The sequence below is a fragment of the Corvus moneduloides genome, chromosome 5 (genome assembly GCF_009650955.1).
Source record: "Corvus moneduloides isolate bCorMon1 chromosome 5, bCorMon1.pri, whole genome shotgun sequence".
Lineage (NCBI taxonomy): Eukaryota > Metazoa > Chordata > Aves > Passeriformes > Corvidae > Corvus > Corvus moneduloides.
Genome location: NC_045480.1, coordinates 9,572,598 through 9,589,279, shown reverse-complemented (window position 1 = coordinate 9,589,279; position 16,682 = coordinate 9,572,598). Strand labels below are relative to the sequence as shown.

At 38.9% G+C, this 16,682-nt stretch overlaps 1 protein-coding gene across 3 annotated transcripts in view; it reads right to left on the bottom strand.

Moving 5' to 3' along the window:
- DOK7 (docking protein 7) overlaps positions 1–16,682 on the bottom strand; it is a 59,159-nt gene that overhangs the window by 33,587 nt on the left and 8,890 nt on the right. For all 3 annotated transcript variants that reach the window (XM_032108920.1, XM_032108921.1, XM_032108922.1), the window contains 3 exons: positions 12,040–12,159; positions 4,530–4,637; positions 2,108–2,982 (listed from right to left, as the gene is read on the bottom strand). In XM_032108920.1, the coding sequence (XP_031964811.1) occupies positions 2,108–2,982; positions 4,530–4,637; positions 12,040–12,159 (1,103 nt within the window). The remainder of the gene's footprint in view (positions 1–2,107; positions 2,983–4,529; positions 4,638–12,039; positions 12,160–16,682) is intronic.

The window sequence follows — 16,682 nt, the reverse complement described above, 5'->3', positions numbered from 1 at the left end:
ACTCATCTTGACAGTTCAAGAGAGTGCATCAAAGGGTTACTTTTTCTTTCAAAAGTAAAAACAAACCCGTGAATCATTCTATTTAATGAGACTTCTTTTGCAACTGCTTATAAATGGGATTTTTAAAAAAAAAAAAAAGCAGATGTGCATATCTCATGCAAAAACAAAAGTTAGTAAGAAGGTTGCACCAGTGTTTATCACTAAATTTGTTTAGGTATAGACAAGATCTGAAATTCTTTCCAGCTTATCTTACTAGGGCAGCTAGAAACACCATGAAACCTGACAGCACTTTGCAATAAAAGATGTGGCTATTTATGTCATTGGGGTAAACAGGCAATAGTAATGACATAATTTAGCTTTTAATGGTTTTGAAGATATCCAGTGGAACACTCACTTTCAGCTTCCCATCTTCCACAGATACCCAGGGTAAAATCTGATAAATTCACATCTAAACCAACAATTCAGATCACCCAGAAACATTTAGACCATGTGAGCTAATTGTACCTGAGCTACTTCTTTCCTCTCTGCCTATGACAAAGACACCTTTGAGCTTTCTAATCCCAAAGCAGAGCTCTTCCAGAAATCAAGTCTTGGTCATTTTTCCCAAATCCTCCCTAACTACAGGCAGCAGCCACAGGAAGCCAACAGCAGATACACCGCTATGCACACCACCGCCTGCACTGCCTCCAGCCACACTTTCAGAACTGGACTAGAGGGCTAGTGAGGGCCTGTGGTGCAGGTGGCTGGCAAGGATGGTCTTGGAAGATCACCAATCCTACTGACCAGTGTAGACACAACCTTAGAAAGCCTGTCCCACAAGTGCCTCCTTATCTGCCAAGTGTTGCAGGTAGCTGACAAAGTAACGTCCAAGGTGCTGGGATGGGGCTGGGCAAGGGGCCCAAGCAGACAGAGCTTTCCAGTTTGCAAACATGTGAAGGCACTCAATGATGCAAATGCATGAAACACCTCATGAGAAGAAAACAATCCCTCAAACTTATAACCTTTTAATTTTTCTTACATCACCTACTAGGCATTCAAACCCTCTTCATAGCAGTGGTTTATGTAATCTCACATTTAATTAAATGCACACATTTCAATGGCAGTGTTTAATTCCTCTTGCAGAAGTCTCTCTTGCTGAATCCTTGCTTCACACATTCCCTAAATTAAGCACTCCCTCTAACCTTCCCAGCCTTTCAACAGCTCACTAATACAAGCAGCTTTACCTTCCTCTAGTTTAGCAAACACATTCACAAAAAAAAAAATCTTCTCCAGCATGGATAAAAACAGATACATTTTCATGCAATGTATAATTAATGTATAAAGCTTACTGCCATAAAAAGATAAGAATGTAGCAGGTCCAAAAAGAATTTATAAGAACATCAAAGTCTCAGTTAACAGATACTGGCAAATGTGTTTGGAAAGGCAAGTGAACCTCCACAGTTTAGGTATTAAGTCTTTATGTGACTGTTGATCAAAAATTAATTTCCCTGCAAATAAACTGTCCTGCTTGTAGACTGCCAACGAGTTTTTGTGTACCTGCTCTAAAGTACCTGTCATTGGCCAGTCACATTACTGGATTGCCATGCTGACTTGACTATCTTGTATTTCCCCAGTGACAAACTAGTCTAACCTGGCTTCATGTGCAAGGCATGTTCAAACTCCAATGACAAAGAAAAAAAAAATCAATACAATAAAAATATGCACTCTGATCACCTTAAGAGCAGTACATACTGTTTGACCTCCCTTCTTTCTTTGTAAATACCAGCAGCAAGACAGGTCAGTGTCTTCCATGCTTGCTTGCCATTATATGACAAATCCAGTGCCTGCAAAACCTCTCTTTCACTTACATGTACCCAAAGACAAAATTGTCCAATATAAAAGTAATGATTGTGGTCTATATTGTTCAGTGTTTCCTTGACTAGGCACAGATTTTGAGGAAACCATGTGCTAAGCCTCTCCATTTGAGCATAAACAACCCAAAAAGTTATTACGTGTTCAAAGTATAAAGGAAACAATATTACTTATGACCTACAACTTAGGTAACTTTAAATTAATCATGCTATATTAACTAAGGTTCGTTAGCATCTGCTCAGTGTTAGGTATTTACCTTTAGTCCACCACAGATTGGACAAGATGAAAAAAGAGCTCTTGTCATCCCAAGGTGGGGTCTACATGTGTCACAGGGGTCAGCTGAGGCCCCACCAGGTGGTGACAGCTCACTACTTTTGGAGTCTGACACCTGTCCTTGTGGTTTTGTGTCTGACCACCTTGAAACAAAATCCACATATGTCTCATCACTTGAGTCCTTGCTGCTTTCTGTGAGTAAGGATGAAGGCCTCCCTCTGTGCTGGCTGTGCTCAGGTCCCCTCCGTGCTTCCAAGTGTGGTAGTAGAAGTTTTGGGTCACTGGCACCTTGAGCTGGCAGGGCCTGGTCCTTGGGTAGCGTGGAATCTGCACTCTTCAGTTGCACATCTTTAGAAGCTGCCTGTAACACACTCCTGGGTGTATCATAAACGTGTCTGAGAGAGCTGGGAACCTGATACTCTGATCCCACACCTCTCTGGGACTCACTGTGAGGACAAGTACATAGACTCTGATCTGAAGGGAAGTTCAATGGCAAGCTTAGCAATGATCCAAACTCATCACCGTGGCAAATGTCCAAGCTCCCAGCATAGGAAGAGAAGCTCCCAGAGTAAGAAGAGTGACTACCAGTAGCTATTCCACTGTCAGAAGAACTCTGACGGCCTATTTCCTGCAGCTGTCTGGACCGGAGGGGCTTTGGAGGGGGTTTAGTGGTGCCACGTGCCCCTTCTGGAAGGGTCTTTTCTTCTCCCAGGTGAATACCCTTTGCAGCTGCCAGTCCATGGCTCTCCTGAGAGGTGCTGGCTGAAGATTGCTCAGGCCACACTGTCAACCTGCTCCCAACACTGACATCTGAGTGGCTGGTATCCGAAGACGAGCTTGAAAGACTCCTATCGTCTCCTAGAAAAGATGAAAACCCATCAACCTATGTTTCAAACACAATCAACAGACTGAAGCATGGCAAGTATGTACAAACAGAAAGGGCCCTGAGATTCCATCTGCTTTTTGTAAGTGGAACTCTCGTCAGAAAGCCAGAATTCCTGCAATAACTCACAGCCTCACGGGAAAAATAAAATGCAATGGTATGTTACCTTGACATAACCCTACCACATTGTGGAACATAATGAATTCAAGGCTAAATTTTTAATGTTTATGCACCAAGTTCTCCCTTTTTCAAACATAATTTACTGTCATACAGTTAATTGGGTTAATATACCAAAATACAGCCATACATCATTGTACGGATAAAAATGAAAATAATACTGTTATAAAAACTTTTTCCTATCTATATCTAAGATTTCCTGTGATCCATTTATGCATATATTACAAGATTTTTTTTCCTCAATGCTACTTGCAAGAAAGGCATTTTAACAGGTAATTACTGCCATCAAATACAGAATATGGAAGAAAAAATTTGAACATTGCATGAAAGGGTACAAGGACAAAACACAAACATCACACAAACAAAAAAATACAAAACCAAACAAATACAAAAACACCTTCTTGTAGCACACACAGAGTCCACAATTATTTTATTTTTTCTTAATAAAACCAATGTGAAAACAAAGGCAGAAACTCTATATGAAGTTGGGCCATGACTTCTGACCAGAGGGAGGGAATAAAAATAAAACAGGCATGCTTATCTATCAAGTCTCATTTGTTTTCTATCAATTCAGTCAAGTCTAGTAGTTACATGCTGATAAAGAAAAACCTCAGGAAGTCTCACTGGAATTCAGTCACAAACCACATTACCCAGCAGTGTCTAGGCCAAAGCAGCCATGGACATGTATATAAGCACATAATTAAGCTCCTGAGGCTCTTCACAGAGACATTATTGGGCATGTAGGCTTCAGAGTCAAGAGCAAAGCAGATGTTTTGATGATCCAACTTCGGCTATTAAACAGTTCAAATGGCAGTTCAGGGCACAGCCCCTTTTACAGATCCAGTGCTAGACACTAATTCTACTTTGATACATTAACAGCTCCAGAAAAGGCACATACAGATAGCAGAGGAAAGCACAGGAGTCCTATGCTTTACTGCAAAAATCTGCCTTAAGCTTGATGTGTGAACCATACAAGTGAGTCCCTCTCACAGGCTGGACTGACTCAAGTACTTAAGCAGATATCAGACTTGATGCAGACAGTTCTTTTTAAGCTTTACATGCACAGATTCACTAGGACTCAGCATACTAAATGGTTTTCCTGGGTTAACAGTATTTGATTCAAAACTCAGTCTGTTGAGTTGAAAACCTCCAATTAACATCAAAGGACTTCAGACAATGCTGTTAAAGAACTGCCTCACAAGCAGCATAACAAATCAAATGTCTTGATCATTTCTCTATAATTTTTCTTGTAAGTTCCACATCCTATAACACAGGCCATACAACTTTTAAAGCCTGGGCAGGAAGGAACATAATGTATTTTTATTTAATTAAAGGTATTTCTTACCTCCACTACCTTGGCGACTTGTATGGGACAGCAAGCTCAAGCGCTTTTCTAATTGCAAAGCTTCGTGAGCCAGTCTTTCTTCTGAATAGGCTGGATTAGTACTTGGATCTTTAAAAAGAAACAGAAAATAAATAAATAAATAAAGGAGGAAACATGGAAAATAATTTTTAAAAAAGGAAGGAAAAAAAGACATTATTATGGTCAATTTCTATGTTTGAAATGCTGATTGGAAAAATGTATGGGACAATCTGACTTCAAGCACATCCTGGACATGTGCCACACACCAAGTTAAAATTACAAGTGTCAAAGATTGTCAGAGATTATACCCAATATCTGTAATACTTACCACCAGGAACAAAACACTGAAAAGCACAGCACCAAAGTCAATAGCTACAGAAATAATTGGCACCCAGCAAGTCTAGACGACTTGAAAACTAATTTGACCCATGTAAAATTTGTCTGGAATTCACTGGGAATTTTTACATTAAGAAAGACCAAATTTTTAATCCTAGAAATTTACAAATCTACATCATAAAGTCAGAGTCATAGTGATGAAACGGACAGCTTCCAATCCAGATAATCTATTTACAAAGACTTTGCTTTCAAGTTTGATGTTCAGGTGATTAAGTTCAGACATCACAGACAAAATAAGCAACCTGGTGGCTCTCTGTCTTCATGTTTAATACAAGACAACTTAGAATGATATAAACCACTCCTAAAATGTACTGTCATGGATTTTCCTCATACATTTTAGTGAGTTTGCCATTCCAGCTGAAATTATTTCACTGAAGAAGGCTGATTCTATTCCAACATAAGTGGAAAAACCAAAAGTTAAACAGTACGTGGAAGAAGTTTCATCTGTAAAACAGCCCAGTTTCCTCTAAATCATTTTGTTTCCAGCAGGCACAACAATAAAACCAGATGTTGGAAGTAATCATAACCATCACCCCAAGAGAAACCTTATGGATTCCTTCAAAATAGCACTGATGAGTGCACCATGTTCAGCGGTTGCAGAGGATATGGTCTGCTAACTTGTTTATCATCAGAAACGTCAGTAGTTCTTATTAATACACAGGGAAAGTAATTAATGACAGAGAAAACAGATTAGCTTCCTCACAACTGCTGCTCTTGTATATCTGATCAACTGGGTAGTAGAAGCACACCACAAAAACACAGAGTCATTTAAAAAGAGGGGGGGAAAGGATGAAAAAGGCTATACATTGCTGTGGTTGAGTTAGTAAGACCAAAAACAGTTGTAAAGATGAAAGAAAAGTTTCATTTTCATCCCAGGTCTTTTAGTTTTAAAAGACTTGGTTTTGATATTGTCAGCATAGCAGTCAAAGCAAGCTCACACTTAGAGGAAGGAGCACTACCAAGTCAGTTGAAGCTCCATGGGAGTGCCCTATATTATTAATTACCCCAAGAAACAAACTGCCACATCTCTCCTCCCTAACCATATTCACTTTCTGACCTGCCCTAGGTAGGAATAGAAGTGACAGTGCTGAACTTGCTAACTTTCTTTCCTGTGTAGAGGAGGTTTCCATCTTTGGCAGCCTGCAATCTGGGTAAAATGAGCAGAAAAACCAAGATACAAAGAGTCCATCTATAATAACATACACCAGAACCCAAAGGTGTTCTAACAGGGACAAGGCAACAATGCCCATGACAAACAGGGTCTGTGACCTCTCTGTCTCCCAGCTCAAACAGTGCATGACTCACTCCAAACTGAAGAACAGAAAATAGGACTATTAGATGTGGATTATTTTGTTTAGGCCTCCATTCCTATTTAAACTGCAAGACAACTTGTATTAGGCATTGACTAGTTCAAACCTGTGCAACTGCTTACTCAGACGAAACCCCCAATGCTTCCATATGGACCTCTGCCAAAGGAAAACACAACACTTGGCCACCAGCACCTATGGTGCAACCCAGACAGGCCCATGCAAGGATCTCCTCAGTAGCACACAGTGTTACAAGCTGCTGCCTAAGTCTATTTGTTAATGTCCTCTGCTCCAGTTACTCTGCTCTACGTACTTAAATGCCCTATGTCCAAAAAACGTTCAAGAAATATGTTCTACGAGTATTTTGAGTATAAAGTTGTCATAACAGATCAGCAAATTGGTCAAACCAAGATGCAAACAGACACTAACCTTTTCCACACCAAACAACTGTCAGGAGGAAAGGTCCTTTTACTTTCCCCAGAATATGATTACTTGACAAATGCAGAATTTTCAGAACATTACTAGGGCACCGACACAACAACTAGTTTTTTAAGGAACTGATATCCCTCTTACAGCTAGCAAAAGATACAATTAAAAAAAAAAAACTTGATCTTGCAAAACTGGCTTATAATAAAATACATGTTCGCATGTTCAACTGCTTCCAGAAGCCAAATTCCCTATCAGCTGCACAGCTACAGAACACACCAGGTTTCACCCAACAACATGAAACCTCTAGGCATACTGTCTCTCCAATAGAACTGATAACTTTTTGGTTACATTTCCCCTTAAGGATTGCCTATGTATAAAAGGTGTGTATAAAATTGGATTAATAGTTATGTGCTGCGACCTCTCATCGCTCAGTTTTGTGGAAGATTGAGCAGAAGAACTTTCCTCAGCAAGTTCTAGGAAATACCTAGAGAAATAGCTTCAAAACCTGACAAACATATACAGAGTCTAAGTTTTTGGTAGATATTAAAAATAATTATCTATCAGTCTTACACAAGTCTTTGTTTCGCCTTTTATCTTCTCTGCTAATAAGCCAGACTTCTGTGGAAAATACAGCCAATAATACTCACCAGAAGTAACAGATTCTTATACCAGTATTATTGGTTACAGACTACCAAGTTCTAATCAGGAGGTTTTCCTACAGGATCAGACTATGGACTGCAGTCACTTTTTAGGGACCAGTTCTTACTGGAGTGCATAATCTATGACCTCCCATGAGTGCTGTTGAAATAACCCTTTTTTGTAAGCTTTTAGGCCATATTTCTACAAAGTTGGAGCTGTTGGTATCATCCTCTACCTTTTGCATGCCCAAAACACAACTTCTAAACAACTGTGTGGCAATTTACCACATTAGTAACTCAGGGGGACAGAGGCAGCATGACCGGTACTGAGACAGCTGTCCCAGGAAGTTCCGACAGCTTCTGCCCACACAACATCCGAGAGCAGCTCCAAGAACAATCAGTACCTTCATCTCCCAGACTCTTAACAAATGTATCCTGTCACATGATTCACTCAGGTCCTTCAATTAATAAAATGTTTTATCATCTCCAATCAAAAATGGATCCCTTGCTATGAGGAAAAAAATCTTTTATGTGAGGCAGTCATTGAAATCTTCTAAAACACTGCTTTGGGGCAAAGGGGAAGGATTACATCAAATTTAGCTGGACTAAAAATGCCTCTGCTGGAGATTTTATTTTTACATTACGTTGGTGGGTATTCATTAAAGCCACATCAGCTGCTCATCGTGGGAGATTTTGAATACTTTGGTAACATACGAACAAAGTGACACAGTAATTCAAAGCTCATGGTTGTTCAATAAGCACCTGTCAGGAAAAAATGTATCGTATCCAGTTCAGTCAGGAGCTACCTAATGGATTAGATGCATCTTTAAAATGCAACATTGGTTAATTACTTCATTAAACAAAATTAGGTAAATTAGGCTGAAAATCTCTTTTCTTTCTTCCTGTGTAACCATAGGCACATTTGTAAATCAGGCCTGGACCCTCACCTTCTTGCTAACATCTCCACACCTTGTAAGATGTCTGGAGGAATGAAAAGATGTCCTAAAAGTTTGAGGATCCACTTGGTACAGATACTGCAGAAGGCAGCCACAGAGCTGTCTTGCAATGGCCAAAGGTGTATCAAGCTTCAACAAAAAGAGCATCAGATGGATCCTCAGCAAGCAGCACTGTACACTCTCCACTCAGTCACAAAGCAGCCTGAAAAAGCTTCCAAAATTAAAAGAGAGCATCCAGATGATCAGCATTACACCTGGGGTCTTTCCAGACTGCGGGACTAGACTGGCACATAATCAGATATAGAGAGTACTGCTCTGCCCACTGATCGAAGGTATCACTGATGGGCTGTTGGGCCTTTGCTGTGTTCAGTTCTGGCATTCAACATGAACCTTGCTAGTGAAAAAAGGAGCTCAACACACACCTGATAAACATTTCTCAAATAAGAAGCATGCAAATTCAGTACAGATTAAAAACCAATCAGTGATTCATTACCAAGTCTATATCTAGACTTCTGTCAAGACAGAATGTAAAATTCTCTGGACTGTTTTCTAAACATCTCTTCAAGGAACGAAAAAGAGACCATGCTAGCAGCCAATTACAGGAGCTCTCTTCCAACTAGTAGCTGGGGAAAACAAGCCATCCAAAGTCATTACATCACTCATTTGAGTCCTTTATTTAAAATACTTGTTAAAATACAATACACTTGTTAAAAACATCTAGATACCTATACCTACATGACCTTCACATTCCCATCTTCTATGTCTTGGGGGGAGGGAGGGAAGGGGGTGGTTTACGAGACCGGATCATGCAGCTTTTAACAAATCAAAACCTCCAATCTGCTAGTGAAGATATCAGTACGACTATTTTGGTACAATTCTGAAGAATTAATGGACTCCCAAAATAAGTACAACAAGTAATAAACCATAAAACATCTAATACTCTTTTCCTTCTCCATTTTATTTTGGATGTACACATAACAGAATTATTTTTTATCATGAGAATAGTAATTTGATTCATTTCCAAAACATCACAGAATAATTCAGGTTGAAGGGGATCTCAGAGTTCTCTAGTCTGACCTGCTGCTCAAAGCTGGTCCGCTGAGAGATTAGACCAGATTGTGATACCTTGCAGTTGTCAGTCAAGTTTATGAGTTGCACTGCATTGGATTTTCATTGCATATTTTATAGATGACATCATAAAATACGTACAGTAATCACATATCCATGTGATAAGAACATCATGCTTTTAGAAATAAGGTACAGTTTTTAAAACTACAATCCTGAAAATAAGATGTCAATATTGTCCTTGAGCAAACACCCCTTGCACACCCAGTTTACAAATTCCATTTGGATACTGGGTATTTTACATTTGTTCAAGAATCACTATGGCAAGTAAGAAAACTGGTCATTTTTCAGCCCTCTTCAAACCATTCTCTACCATCTCCTATTAATTTCATGCTAACACATAAATATTTCAGCATCCCTTTTAACCATATGGTTGAGCTGTTTGCACATGAAGCAACTGGTGTCATTCATTCATCTTTTTAACAGACTACACACACATTGATTCCATAACATCTGTGGATTATATTTGTGCTACGGGCATTGGTGTCCAACACTGTCACCGTGACTTTTTTTACCATATTTCACTCTTTCTCTGTACATCTGCCCTTTGTGTGTTTTCCGTGATTGAAAATACCACAGCACTTCAAGCCTATTTCATGTTTGAGTTGGAAAGGTACAGGCAAAGGCAAGATGCCAAATTCAAGTAGCAAACTGTGAAGAGGTTTCTCTAAAAGCTTTTAAATTGCACAAAAGCAGAACATTGCATACATAAAGTACTGCTGAGGCTGTGTAGCATTCTGCACTGCAGTAAACATGAATTACACAGACAAGACATTTCTTGACAGAATCCCCAATATGGAAGTTTTGATCTAGTTACCTGAAGTGTACAGATAATTAATCTGTTTACAAGTGGATGCTTTCAAAAGGTTGAGTGAATTTCAATACTTGACAGACACAGTGTGCAGCTGGTAGACTTAACCTTTTAAAGCAATACAGTACATTCTGTGTAACAACATATTTGATAAGGAAAATTAGTTTACGGATGAATCACCAGAACTGTACATGTGCATGTGCCTTAAACAGATCTGTACAAGCTTCTGCATGGGATAATAAATGAAGGAGAACATAAAAAAATTTTTTTTTCCATGAAGGAATGTGTACATAGGGAGAGACCACAAACTGGAAGAGACAAGGGTAAAATACACAGGAATAAAAGTTAGAGGGCTCAAGGTAGCTTGGATACATAAAGGCAGAGGAGCCTGCAAGAACATGAGCACAATTGTCTACAAAACACTTCTCCTGTCCAGGGAAACAAGATGAAATCAAGTGGATGAGATTTTAATGGCAAGTCCATCAAGCACAGAAGAGAAATTAAAAGACCTCCAAAAGGAGGTCTTCTCTTACAAAAAATGCCAAATACTCCCCAGGATGTCCCACATCCACTTTATGCACCTCACTGAGGTCAGAGCTCCTGATGGAGGGAAGGGATTGTGGTATGTGGCACAGCAACCCACAAACACAAGAAGTGCTAACTAAGATGTGAACACAGATTTACTCCTACATGCTTCTAAAAAAAGAATCTTCAAAGATTGTGCCATCTAAAATGGCACAATCAACACTGTTTCTGTTGTTAGGTTTTTTGTGTTTGCTTCTTTTTTTTAACACTCTAGTTAATTGAATGCAAGCATATATCATCACACAAGAATGACTTTTTTTGTCCACTATTCTGCTTGATTATTTACTTCTGCCTTACAACCAAGAGAAAGACAATATGAACTGAACCTTGTGTTTACTGCATTTACTAATTTTTAGCTAATAACTAATTTTTCATAATTTATTTTCACAAGCTTCATATACAGATCTAATCTTTTCCATCGCATTTCCTTCCTGCAATTAATTTAATCTTATAACAGCAATAAAATCCTGTCAAACACTTATTAACTGTCTAACACACAGAAACTCTTAAGTATTTCCACAAATCCCAGCTCATCCTTCACCATCCTTGCAGCCTATTCCCACAGTATTCCACCACCAAATCACAGGTAATTTTCTGCAATCTCATTTCTACACTTTTGTCCTGTCTGACAGAGTCATTCTGACTCAATAATCAATTCATCTGCTGAAATCAAAAGGCAATAGGGCTTATTATGATGCTGTCCAAATTCCTCTTTGGCCATTGCAGTGCATGCAGCATTTACCATGAAACAGGAAAAGGAATTTAATCTCCACATATCAGGAAAAAGCTCAAGTTGAAAAGTTCAAATGTGATGAGGAGGCTTGACAAAGTTTTCTAAGGCTGACAAGACTTAGAACATTTTTTTTTGGATAAACTCAAAATGCTCCAGAAGTTAGTTTGCCATTAAACTCTCAAAACAGCAATGCAGACATGGATCCAAGTTAAATGTGTAAGTTTAAAACTAAAAGTTAGGGTTCCTTTCAATTCAAATTGCCATCTTTTAGTACTGTTAAATAAGAGAGGGCTAGAGTTAGCAATACCACCAGAAATATGAATGAGCCAGAGCAGCAGGGGGAAACTAGGTACATCCAGCTTATAAATCTGTATGGTGACATCTCAGAATGAAAACCACTTTGCACTCTGCACACCCTCGGTGTCTGCAAGCTGTTCTTACACCAGCAGCAGTGGGTGTGAGACATGACAAGTTCCTACTTCACTTGGTTACTCTATACTTCCTATATTAACCTGGGAGCACTGGACGCAAACCGAAAGGACCTTTGGTCGGGGAGATGCCGCGGACGATGCAGTCGAACAGGAAGCTGATCTGCTCCCCTTCAGCACAAGAGAGGAAAAAAACACCAGCCCCTGCAAGAAAGCACAACATAAATATGTGTGGTTTTCACCTGGAAACACTAGAAATATACTTTGCTAAAGCTATTTATGACATAGGAATCAAAAGAGTTTTCAGTGCAAGCCATGAAAAGAACTAAACAAGACATTCTCCTGGGAAAAGAAATAAAAAATTCAGATCAGCACACACACACTATAACACAAACATACATGTAAATTCAATAGCTGTCTAATAATTTATGTTAATTTTATGACATTCAGGCACTTAGAGTAATGTCCTAGAATCATAGAATGGATTGGGTTGGAAGCGGCCTTAAACATATCTAGTTCCAATCCCCCTGAACTGTCAAAACAGACACCTTATTCTCAATAGCTGTCCAGGTCTTTTATTCTTATTTATCCCTAAAATTTTGTAGGTCAAACAGAACTAGGCAGGAACTGTCAGGGATATTTAAAGTGTCTTCAAAAGAATGAACCAAGTTAATTCTACTTTTAACTAGTTTGAAGCAAAAGGAGTTTTTTATATACCAACAAATTAGAATTTGGTTATATTGCTGGATTATGGTATAAATTTTCCTAGACTAAGTCCTCTATGTCTATTATTAACAGAACGTAACACAACTCCACAGGTTGTCATCAGATCTTTACCCTTTGCTCTATTCTGATATTTGCTTTCCATTCATTAAGAATAGCCCCAAGCAAAATTAGAATGAGAATCACTAAATAAACAAACAAGTTATGAGCTCCATGATACATGGCTACATGAAAAACATGAAAGACTAGAAGGGCTCCTCAGAACATTTTATTAATTGGTAGTCCAAATATAAATCTCATCAGGAAAAAAAAAATATTATCTTAAAACATCAGGCAAAAACCACTCCAGTAACGAGCAATTTCAGGGAAATAATACTTCAATCCCAGAAAAAAAAAAGGAAATTAAATTAGTATATAGACTTTGAAGTGCTCCCACTTCACCAGAGCCATGCATACAAGAAAACTTTAATACCAAATCTAGACCTGTAGTAGGGTTTTGCATATTACTTTCCTTGTGACTCAGGCCCCTAACCTGGACACGTGTTTGACTTCTGCAGATCTCTAGCCAATTCAGGGTTGCATACATATTTTTTCCCATTTTACTCAAAGCAGCAGAGCTGATCTTGACCAGAATGACTGAATCCCCATCACTTTCCAAACATATACCCTGTCATATCCAACAGGATACTCACATTTCACTTAAGCAGTGGATACACTTTTGACAACTTGACAAATGGCTGTGGGATTCAAACAAAAGGGATAATAGAGAGTGGACCACAAGCCACAATAACTATTTTAGTAAATTAGGTATGACCAGCAAGCTGTAAACTGACCTCTCTAGGAAAAACATATTCTGGTCCACACTTTTTTATCACTCTCAACTTATGTCACATCTGAGTCTCTGCCAGTTCTGCTTAAATCTATTCAAGACAACACTGTTAGAGGCATCTTCCTAACTTGATTTGTCACTCCACCACATTTGCATCTCTTCAGATCTTGCCTATCAAAAATTCTTCAGCCAAAGAAACATGAACACACCTTGGCTTCAGGATCTGATACCATCTAGGAGACTACAACACTAATCACACAGTCTGACACATATGAAGGTTTCTGCTGGTGACTCACTTGCAGCCTTGCCCCATTTCCCCTCCCCAAGAGATGCCAAAGTCAGAGAACATTTTATTAGGATAAAAAAAACCCCGAGTGCAATGTATTCAGGAATTATTTGAAATTCAGCTTTTTCTTTGAGCTGACTTCTCCTCCCCACACAGAATAGAGGGAGTCTACAGAAAAATGACCTTTGCATTCCAAGCATCATAAGCAAGCAGGATAGAGACAGTATAGCAGAGGACATCCATGTCTCAAGCACAGTGATATACAATGTGGCTTGATAATTCACCAGAATCCTACACCTCCCTGCTGCCACTCAGGCAAAAAAAAAAAAGATTCCTCAAATATTTCTGTACATGAAGAGTACATCTGGACCACTTTGTTCTTTTATCACCTTTGTCAAGAGTAACTTAAACTCCTAAGAGGCTCGACAAGCTTCTGACTTTAATGGAAACAAAGAAAGTAAATGTGTGCATGTGAGCTGGCTGCTTAACTCAAAGGATTTTTTCTGCGAATAACTATAGGTCATTTGGAAATCCCAAAACCAAATGTGATGTCCTTTATATAACCGGTGCAAACAGTGTATGTCCATGTGCATGTGGACACAAATCCAACATAAACATACAGTAATTTCTTTGTAGATTCTACTATTCATGTGAGCACCTTAATTGCTGACTGACTCACAGGAAACATTTTCTTTCTTGTTTTGGTAGGTAGAACTAGATTGCAAGGGAAGGAAGCAGTCTGAGGGTCCTTGACAAAACATCAAGTGAGATGAATGAGTAGGCAAGGCTTAACTAAGTAATGTTCTAAAAGCATACATAAAAGCAAGCAATTATATTTCTTTTTTTCTTTCTTGAGACGACTGAGAAATTCACAACTGGAAATTACATATCTCAGTCATGTGTTAGAACAGGCTTGGTTCATAGGCATTTAGAAGCCAAGGAATATGTGGTATGCATCACTGTAATACCATGCAGCTGTTCACCAGACTGAAGGGCTGACTCAACTCTCTCCATGGGTTAATAGACTTGGTGAAAAGCAGCCTCCAACCACTTGCACAAGACTGAAACACTCAGCCAGTCCTCTCTGGCAGTCAGCAGTAAAGCATTGTACAGTCCCTCAAACATTCAAGACAAGCTGCCAATTTCATAAAACTTCCAAGTAATACTTAATCTTGCCAATGTTGATTTTAACTTACCATATTAAAAAAGCAAACCCATGGGCAAATATACTTTCAAAATGGACAATGGCCAAAAATTACTTCAATTTCTGTAGTGTGTGTAAAAGCAGGGAGGAGGAGTCAGTCCCTTCCCATTAATTACTACTCCTAGCAGGTGCTAGACAATACTAGAGCCTGAAGCCTTTTAGCTGCAGGACAGGTAGGAACCACGGCAGCTCATTCCATGGCAAGCAGCATGTCATCCAACCTTGACCTTGAGCAGCCCCCTTCAGAGTGTATCTCACACTGCACTTCCCTCTGGGGAAAATGACAAAGGGTATTCCTATTACTGCCAACTAAGATATGGGCATGACTACTAAAAACAGATAAATAGAGGTAACAATGTTGGTTGCCTGCAGTAGGCCTAAGTAGGAGACAGCACAGAATACCCACAAGTAAACAGAAGTTTCAATCTACGCAACCCAGGATCCTCCAAAAAATTCCAGATCTTGCCCCTGTCTAACCACCCCTACTACTTCTAAATTTCAAATAAATGCAGAAGTGGAAACAAGAAAGGAAAGAAGGAAAGAAGTACCAAATTTTATCAAAACACCAGAACAATCACAGAAATACTCCTGCTTATCTTGCAATTAGCATTTTTTCTTTCAAAGGGCACGAAGGGTCCTACAAGTTCCTTTCTTCAAGGAGATGCTGTCAGAAAATATGAGGCAGCTTTAAACCTGGCTCTGGAAGCTAATTCTGAAGCACTTGAACATTGGAGAGACTGAATTCTCACAGTGTTAACGTGCCCTCTTATGAGCCCACTTGAATTTTTTCCCACTGACCTCCAAGTGAAGATTCTCTTGGCAACTGGTCATTTTAACTGGTGCACCCTAATTGAGCTGGGAACTTGGGAAAGTGGGAGGCTCCCTTTTTCCAGCCTGTTCCTCTATGTAAACCTCTCAATTGACTGCTAGGCCAAGACGTCTGCTTTTTTACAAAAGGTATGTGTGACTAAGCTTCAGCTACAGAGAGAACAAAATTTTGGCCCAGAAAATAAATTCTTTGCAGCTTTCTGAAGCAGAAAAAAGTATTTTTTTAATCTCTAGCAATATTTTGATGTTAAGAGCAAGAGGAGTTCAGAATGTAAATGCTTTTCTTCCTATTTATGAATAAATTTATGAGTAAACCATCTTGACAATGCTCCTAGATTTAATGTTTGAAATCTCAGCATTATCTCAGATGGTTTCCCTCTGCCTGGATTGAGTACCAAAGCCTTTGGAGTTGAACTAAACTGGTACTAAGCAACAGAACATAATGAAGTATTTTATATTTATGAAAATTTTTGTGAGGAAGCAAGAAACAGAAAGCTAAAACAAATATCCTTTTAGACCTCAGATCTACCATAGACACATCCAAAAAAGCTCTGCTTCAGTTTGGGGCTTCATGTATTTTATTACGGAGAGGAGAGGCAATCAAACCACAAAATTATTGGTTCCTTTTAATTAGGTATTTATTACTATGATATTTAAACCTTAAATTCACTAATCCTCTGCCTTCAGAGCTCCACAGGATGAATGTGAGCAAAGATATGGTTTAACCTGTAGGAAAGTAACATTAATAATAGAGTCTGCATAATATTATACTACACTTACATGACACGGTAATGGAGAGCACTTTTGTTCAGGAATGAAAACAACTTCTGTAATAACATATCAATTTTTTTCCTGAA